Raw genomic sequence first — 8,386 nt, forward strand, 5'->3', positions numbered from 1 at the left:
TATATATATATATAACAAAAACTACTAAAAACGACAAAAACACAGGACAAAACAGTAAAAAATTAAATTAAACTGAAAACGGAAAATATTGCGGAAAACTGCAATATTAATAAAAATATAGTATCTCAAGCATACTAAAATGATACAGCAACCAACTGAAATCAGTTGAAATTAAAGCTCTAAAATAGCATACTAGTTGGAAATAAATGAAGTAAACTAAAACCAAAACTGAAAAAAATGAACTATAATTAAAATAAAAACTGAAAATATAAAAATAAACGCTAATTAAAAATATTAATAAAAGCTGCATTAAAATAACACTAAATAAATTAACAATACTAAATTATCACTGGCTAGATAGCAGTAGTTATACAATTAGTTTCTTTATCCAACAGCGCCATCATACTGTGAAAAGGAGGCAGTACATTTCTGAACATAAAAGTGAAATCAAAACACTAAACACTTTAAAACATTTTGCAATATAAGAATAAATAGAATAAAATGCTTACGTAAAGTGAATGAAAAGCATCAGAACGGTTGCGCACATCTGTGTAATAAATATATATCTTTATTTGCACTTCATTAGTTTAAGAATGCCACAAGTTATACCACAAAATTGCTTAAACATGCCAAACTGTTTCAAATAACTAATATCAACGTATTATTCATACTCTTCTGTTTTGCAGTGTAATGAGGATCGGTTTCATTTTTTTGTTTTTGTAATGGAGTACTGTGATTGGCCGAGAGACTAAACCAAGACCAAGGCTATTCTGTACAAAATTAAGGTTTATAAAGGCAACATGTATTGCTACTAGAATTAAGAAACTCTACTGAGTTCAAAGAGCATGCTGGGTTTAACTTTTTCAAGAAAACTGATGTCATTGACAGTCTTTCTGAAGAGCATGAAGTCAGACTTACTAAGCTTCAAACGAAGCAAAATAAAATATGAATAAAAACAAGAAAAACTAAAAAGGCCAAAGGTTTGAGAGTGCTCCTTCAGACACACAACAAATGTAAAAATTACCAGGGGGTTTGATGGAAATAATAATAATAACAATAAAAAGAAAAACAAAAACAAAAAAATGGTTATAGCTTAGTAAAATCTGACTCCAGGTTCAGAAGAAATTCAACTACCATCCAAAATAAATTAAACATCTGCCAATCCCGCAGAGAAAGAAAGTAAAAAGCACTTGGTGAAAGGGATCGGATGATCATTAGAATATCTCATAAGGTTACAATATGGCACAAGCCTGCAAACATCAACTTTTTGAGGTTAGTACACTTTCCCTAACACTGTTAACACATAAGGTTTAGGTTGGTTATCTACTTTCAAAAGACACACAGTTCAAAGAAGTTAAATCTGAAAAATAAAGAGTTCAATGGAGTTAGAATAATACAGAACCAAAAAAAGCTGTTTTTCACCTCAGCAACAGTCAAACATTAGTCCCTCAGAAACAGACACAAGTTTGGTTATTTAATACTATACTGGTTTCTGACGAGAATATTAATGCATTACATACAACATAAACACACTGCCACTACACACATAATTCATCTTTCTATTATTTGAAATATGGTGAATCTCATTAAACCTGTCCAAAACATTTATATGTCATATTTAACCCCCCATTTTGTTTTGTTTTTTAATTTCGGGGGTCAAATATGACCTTGACATGTTTTCATTAAATTCACCCAAAAAAATATTTTTTTGTAGATGACGTTCCAGACGCACAGTAACACTGTCAGTCCTCTATATTCATGGACAGTTTCTACGAAAAAAGCATCATATTTCCATAAACTCACACAAAAACCTGTTGCTTCTGCATATCTGGTTCAGCTGAAATAGCCGTTCCCGTGTTATATTTTGTTATATAACACAGCTATATCATTACTACAGTCCTTGATCTAACGCAGGCAAATGATTCAATTCAACTGAAATCCAGTGGAGTCAGTGGTTTGTCCAGGAACGCAGAAGCATAGTGATGTTAACTGAAGAGTGTTGTTAGGAACAAGTGCACTGTTAGAAACCGTTCGAGTATCAAAACCAATGTCCCGTTTTACTCCTAATCTGCTCTCCACGGAAAAATAGCCCTTTCGGTGAGAGCTTTTCAGTTCTGCAATCCAGATCTAGAGAATAAAACAATGAACTCAATTATTGACCTTCCTTTATTCTACTCAAGTTAAGTGACACCGAAAGAGGACTAGGAAGCAACAAAACTCAAATCGCTGCTAAATGATAAGGTTAATCTTCTGTACACAGGTCTTTCACTAACGTTCAGCATTTCAGCTGTTCGTAAACTAGCTACGAATGGATTGTAGTGCAAAACACAACGGATAACACAAAATCCACCTCAAAAACAGTAACACTGATAGAACGTAAGGCATAAGGACAACCCAACCATGCCACCTCGTAAACACACAGCCGACAGAAATGAATTACGCTTGGCACGAAATGTACATCCACTTCGCTTTTAATGCCAAACCAATTTGGAAAAAAGCTTCCTAAATTGAGACCGGGAACGTTTTCCATAAGAAATGCGTGTTTGAGACGTGATGTGAAAGACAAGGGTAGAGTATCCGTCGTCCAATAGAAATAGTAGTTTCTTGTTTCTACTGAGAATATATGATGATGTATACTACATATAAATAGAAGTTGATGGGTTATGACATACATTTCATGTATGTTTGTGATGCGTGCGCAGCGGTTTTCCGATCAGGAAGGCACATGTCGGACAAACGCAATCCTGTGCTTCCCAGAAATGAGGTAGTGTATGTATGGGCCGTCAAAAATAAATGCATCTATGTGTGTGTATGTGTGTGTGTGTGTGTGTGTGTGAGTGATGATACGGATGTTCTCTACTGGCATCTAGAGGTACCAAAATACGGAGTATGTTAAATTGCACAGTCTACAGTTTGTGAAGGATGATTATATGCGGTAAAGAGCGTTTGTCTTTCATCTTCTCTGGTAATGACAGGCCATCATCTCATCATCCGTATGGGCTGGACTCTCATGAGATGGGCATTTCGCCCCTGGTGGCGGGAGTCTTTAACAGCATGTGTTGGGTTATCAGAGGGAAGGTGGTGTTGGGTTTCTAAATAAAGCATGAACCGAGTCTCAACAGCAGCGCATGCGCGGCGGAGACAGCTCTGGTGGGATTTCGGGTTCGGGCTGAAGGGACAGGACGCTGTTGGACAGCTCCTTACAGGGGACTTCAAGAGGCATCTGTGGAAGGACAACATTTAGTCAGTTTGTAAGATGTTAGAGACTCTTCAATGACTGTCTGATGTGCATTGCACACTAAAATGGTAAGATCTTGCTCAAAAGAGATGGGAATCAGGGCTGCACGATTAATCAAAATAAAACCGAAATGCGTGTGTTTGAGTTTGGGTTGCATTCGAGAATGCAACATGCGCCAAACATCTTCCCAAACTTGTAATGATAAAGTGCTTATAAACCATCTGTTACAAGCAAAAGAGGCATTTTTCCATCAAAATAAAAGCTCAACATTTGAAACTGAAGAAATTAAGATTGCAATTTTACAGTTGTACTGGTTCAAGGTTCTTTATTTGTCACGTACAGAATTACATACATGTGATGTAGTGATTTTTCTTAAATACTTGACTTAATTTTACAGTAAAATATTATTATTATTATTACTATTATTATTAGTATTCACAGTCATATTGTTATATAATCACAAAATTCACTTAAAAAAAAAAATCACATTTTAAAATTGCAATTTTATCAGAATGTTAGCATTTATCATGCAGCCCTAATGGGAATTGTAATAAAATAAAAAAAAGGAAGAAATAATAAATAATTACTGCATTTGCCAACATTTATGGCATCAAATCTTATTGTCTAATAAACTTATGTAAATCTAATCTCACCTGCTTTGGTCTCCTAAATGTCATGTACAAAACAAACTGTAGTTGGTCACTTTACATGTTGGTTGGACGCTTCCTTCCTGTCAAAGTGGCCAATTACTGGCCATTATTCACTGCAATTGGGTCAGATTTTTTGCCGATAGTCAAATTCTATCTCTGCGTGTCTACTGAAATCCTGAAAACTCCTTTTATCTCATGATGATATGATTTGAGCCAGAAACACTCTTGATTCACTCGTGATTCGTCACGCACTGAGAAACTCACTATTTTTAATCAAATGTTTCAGAATTAACATTTTGATGAGCAAAGAATTTGTCAAAACAGCTCCACTTACCTTACTCAAAATGTCATCAACTAGTTTAAGGAATATCTCATCCACATTAAAGTTGTCCTTGGCACTGGCCTCACAGAAACGCATCCCTGATATCCGTGAAGCAAACTGCCAGAAATAAAGAAATTTATTTCAGTGTGATGGTGGTTCTGAATGGGTTAAATATTCAAATAATTAAATATTTGATACTTTTCTAATGCAATCAGCTGACTGAGGCTCTTTCTTTTCCATAATGGTAACACATCAAACTATTGTATGGCTTCAGAAGATGTATGGACTGCTTTTATCGAGTAAATACCAATGTTTGGGTGAACTATTCCTGTGTAAAGTGTGCTTTCACACACTGGTACTGTTAGCTTTAGTCCCAGTGGGTTTGGGAAGGTTGGAGGAGGCATTATTCAGAGCATTCAAGGAATCTCTTTGTGGAGGTCCAGAATAATGTCCCTGTGTCCAGGGCTTTGGATGCACTGAAAGACTCGTAATGCAGCAACGCCCTCCACTGAACTAAATGTCAAGGTAAACCTGAGACAGCTTTATACAGCTGAATTTGAAGTAAATTCAGGCGATAATAATGTTCTAATAGCAAATAATAAAAAGGTATAAAAACATCACTCATATTTGCATCATATTTGCTGAATGAAACCAATGCTTGTTTCTTACTAATTCTGAGGTGCTGAATCCAAAAGTATTGCCTGTTTTGCCTGTAAAATTATATTGAATGTTTTTGAACATATTTTTCCACTCCTTTGCAAATTGTAAGTTAAATAATACATTTTGAATACCTCTTTTTGTCATTAAAACCATTAAAATAAAAACTTCTGACATTTGCCTGCTTTAGTTATTTTGATAAGTGCATTATATACTTATAATCAGAAAATATTAGAAATGTTGCCTTAGCAATTAACTGAAATAAATTAGTACTAATGACTAAACCTAAAACTGAAATAAAAATAAATTAAAGCTAAATAGAAAGATTTAAAATGATAATAATAATCAAAATGACAAAAGCACATAACAAAATTACTAAAATTTAAATAAATAAAAAAAACTAAAATTAAAATAAAAACTGAAATAATAATTCAACATATTAATAAATACTATTGAAATAATACTAAAATAACACTGGTCTCACCCTCCCAGCTTGTTGTCGTGAAATAAATGTACATGATAAAAAGTTTTTATTATTTTTTTAACTCAGCATCTTCAAATGAAGTTATATTAGAAATATATATAAAAAAGGAAGAGCCCTTAGTTACTTATAGAAAACAGTCATTAGCTAGCAACATTGTTATTGTTAACTACAACTAAATCTATTAAAAGTTATTTTCAGTAGTCGAAATAAAGTGCTAAAAATAAAAAAATAACGTTAAACTGAAATAAAAATATATATACAAATGGCAAAATTACTAAAACTAAAATTAAAACGAAAACATTTTAAAAACTAATTTTATATATTTATTTGTATTTATTATTTATTAATATGGTATATAAACAGTACTAAAATAACACTGCTCTCACCCTCTCTGCTTGTTGTCGTGAGATGGAACGATCAGACTCACAGTCCAGTTTGTTCCCAACCAATAGGAGCTCAGCATCCTCTGATGCGTACTACACAGAAGCAAAACAACACTTTAGTAAAAAATTTCAAAATCCCTGGTAGCCCTTTGGGCAGGCATTCTACGGCATTCGTGGTAGCGCAAAATGAATTTAACTAGCCCGAATAAAAAGGACATCGGCTGACAAATCAGCATGATCAAAAACTTTAGTGATTGTATTTTTTCTTCAAATAACAAGTAGGGGTGCAACGGATCACAAAACTCACGGCTCGGATCATATTACAGATTTTGAGTCACAGATCGGATCATTTTCGGATGAGCAAAAAAATGGTTCTTTATTATTTAAAGAACACTTTACTTCCTTTATACCACAGCAAAAACTAGTAGCATATAGGAATGTAACGATTCACTCAACTCACGATGCGATACACGTTACTGAATTCACAATAAGATTTTCGCGATTCATTTAACATCTCAACCGACTTGAATCGTCACATATTTTTATTGATTTTCAACTGGCTAGCATGCATCGATACACCCCTAGTAGCATAACTAATAAAGGTCAAACATTTTTAAAGACAAGTGAGCCGTCAGTAATAAAATAAGAACAAATGAACAAATTACCAGTATAGATAAATAAAATAGAACAAAGTTACAAATAAAATAAGGTCTAACATTAGTTTTCAGGTACAGAAATGTTATAATTAAGTGTAAAATAACACTGCATAGTGTTCACTGTATAAATTACATATAGATCTTTGTTAAAGCTGACAGATAGCAGCAGGTGTTTACAGGCTGCTGCCCCTTTAAGACAGAATGCACGGAATATGATGCACAGTGTGTTTGAGTGTGTGCAATTGAGTTCTCTTTTGCCTCTTCTTGTGCTTGAATGGTTCAGTGTTTTAGATGTTTGAGTACCTTGTCTATCATCTTCATCCATTTTGGCAGGTCGTCAAAGGTTTCCTGCTTGGTGATGTCGTAGACCAGTACGATGCCTTTCGCGCCACGGTAATACGCTGAAGTGATGCTGTTAAACCTCTCCTGACCTGCTGTGTCCCTGCAATCAGTCAACATTATTAGACTTGCATGACATCCAGAGTGAGGAATAAATCATATGTTTGACTATTAAGAGAAATCGTGTCTCTACAATCACAGACAGCTGGAAGGGAGGGATGGAAAAAGTAAGAGGGGTTTGTGACATCAGCTGAAAAAGAAAAAGTCAATTTATTTTCAATTTAATAAAAGATTACAAAGACAAGCATAACATGCACCAATGAATCATTCACAATAAGAACAGGAAGGTGCATTATCGACTTGCTCAGATCATTTGCTTTGCCAGTAATTTCATAAAACATTCATGTATTTCAGCACTTTCATGAACAAATTTTTCACATCTTGATTCGAAGGAAAAAGAAAATTCAGATTAATTTTGAACATTATGGCACATGACAGATGTCCATTTCCTTGTTTTTACTGTACCTTATTCACCCTAGTCTGGCTGCATGTTTCCAAAACAGGATATGATGTCACAAAGAGGACCGGTGAGGCGTCACATGTCAATGAGCGGTTAAGACGGACAGTGAAGGACAGCCATGGATGCTGGGTAGCTGGATGTGAGTGGACATGTGTTACAGACAGGACGTTCAAAAGCAGACATCTGCAGAAGTGTGGTGTGAGAGAAGCCGGCGAGTTTTAGGGTCAAAAGAAATAAAAATGATGATAAAGTGGGTGGGGAGGAGATGGGAGGTTAGTATTAGTTAGGATTGGTTACTAAATGACTGAACCAGATTCCACTGGAACAATAAAGGTATGCAATAACAAAAAGACTAGTTTACAGACTGCACCAAACTAAATAGAAAAGAACTAGAGTTGTTCATGATTAGGTTAATAATTTAATAGACTATTCTAATCAATTGTTTATTAAACAATTTTGTGATTTGGCTTGTCTGTAAAAATGAAGAGGACATAATCACAATGAGAAAGAGCAGCATCTGTATTTTCTATAGGCCCCAAATTATTAGTGAATGGTATGAATGGTAAATTAAACAAATTAAACTTATACTAAACAGCCTAACTGATGAAGTAAAATTTAGATAGATTTCTTACATTTATGTTTTTAAATTATTAAGAGTCTTCCACATGACATTTGCTGTATTAATTTTAAATCACAATCAAAAATTCCTGAAAATTGACATCCCAACATAGAAAACAATAAATGAAACTCTGAATCTGAATAGTACTCCATAGAATAGAACCAAACAGAATAGAATTCAACAGACCCAAATTAAATAAAGCAAAACAGAAACGAGTAGAATATAATAGAATATAACAAGAATAGAAAAAGAAACAAAGGAAGCTTGTTTCCACCACAGGATATAAAAAATCAAAAAGGTAATTGTGACTTTTTTTCTTGCAAATCTGAGGGAAAAAGAAAAAATAATTTGAGATTTCTGAGAAGAAAAGTCTGAATTGTGGGATAAAATGTCAATACCTTTTTTTAAAAATTATTATTATTTTATTTCATGGCGGAAAAAGACAAAAACAGAATTGCGAGATGCAAACTCAAAATTCAGAAGAAAAAAAGTCAGAATCGCGAGTTTATATCTATAAA

The 8,386-nt window shown here is 33.9% G+C and overlaps 2 protein-coding genes across 3 annotated transcripts in view; both read right to left on the reverse strand.

Moving 5' to 3' along the window:
* Positions 1 to 2,727, reverse strand: part of LOC107754603 (microtubule cross-linking factor 1-like) — a 71,241-nt gene extending 68,514 nt beyond the window's left edge. The window contains exon 1 of the mRNA XM_016571114.1: positions 2,673 to 2,727. Within this exon, the coding sequence (XP_016426600.1) occupies positions 2,673 to 2,727 (55 nt within the window). The remainder of the gene's footprint in view (positions 1 to 2,672) is intronic.
* LOC107754587 (ras-related protein Rab-12-like) overlaps positions 728 to 8,386 on the reverse strand; it is a 10,672-nt gene continuing 3,013 nt past the window's right edge. Inside the window, exons 3-6 of one of the 2 annotated variants that reach the window (XM_016571083.1) lie at positions 6,694 to 6,832; positions 5,738 to 5,827; positions 4,223 to 4,327; positions 728 to 3,223 (exon numbers count right to left, since the gene is read on the reverse strand). In XM_016571083.1, coding sequence (XP_016426569.1) covers positions 3,116 to 3,223; positions 4,223 to 4,327; positions 5,738 to 5,827; positions 6,694 to 6,832 — 442 coding nt within the window. In that variant the 3' untranslated portion in view covers positions 728 to 3,115. The remainder of the gene's footprint in view (positions 3,224 to 4,222; positions 4,328 to 5,737; positions 5,828 to 6,693; positions 6,833 to 8,386) is intronic. The other variant, XM_016571084.1, reaches the window with a different exon arrangement.

The sequence above is a fragment of the Sinocyclocheilus rhinocerous genome, unplaced genomic scaffold (assembly GCF_001515625.1).
Source record: "Sinocyclocheilus rhinocerous isolate Xijiao unplaced genomic scaffold, SAMN03320098_v1.1 scaffold472, whole genome shotgun sequence".
In the NCBI taxonomy this organism is placed as follows: domain Eukaryota; kingdom Metazoa; phylum Chordata; class Actinopteri; order Cypriniformes; family Cyprinidae; genus Sinocyclocheilus; species Sinocyclocheilus rhinocerous.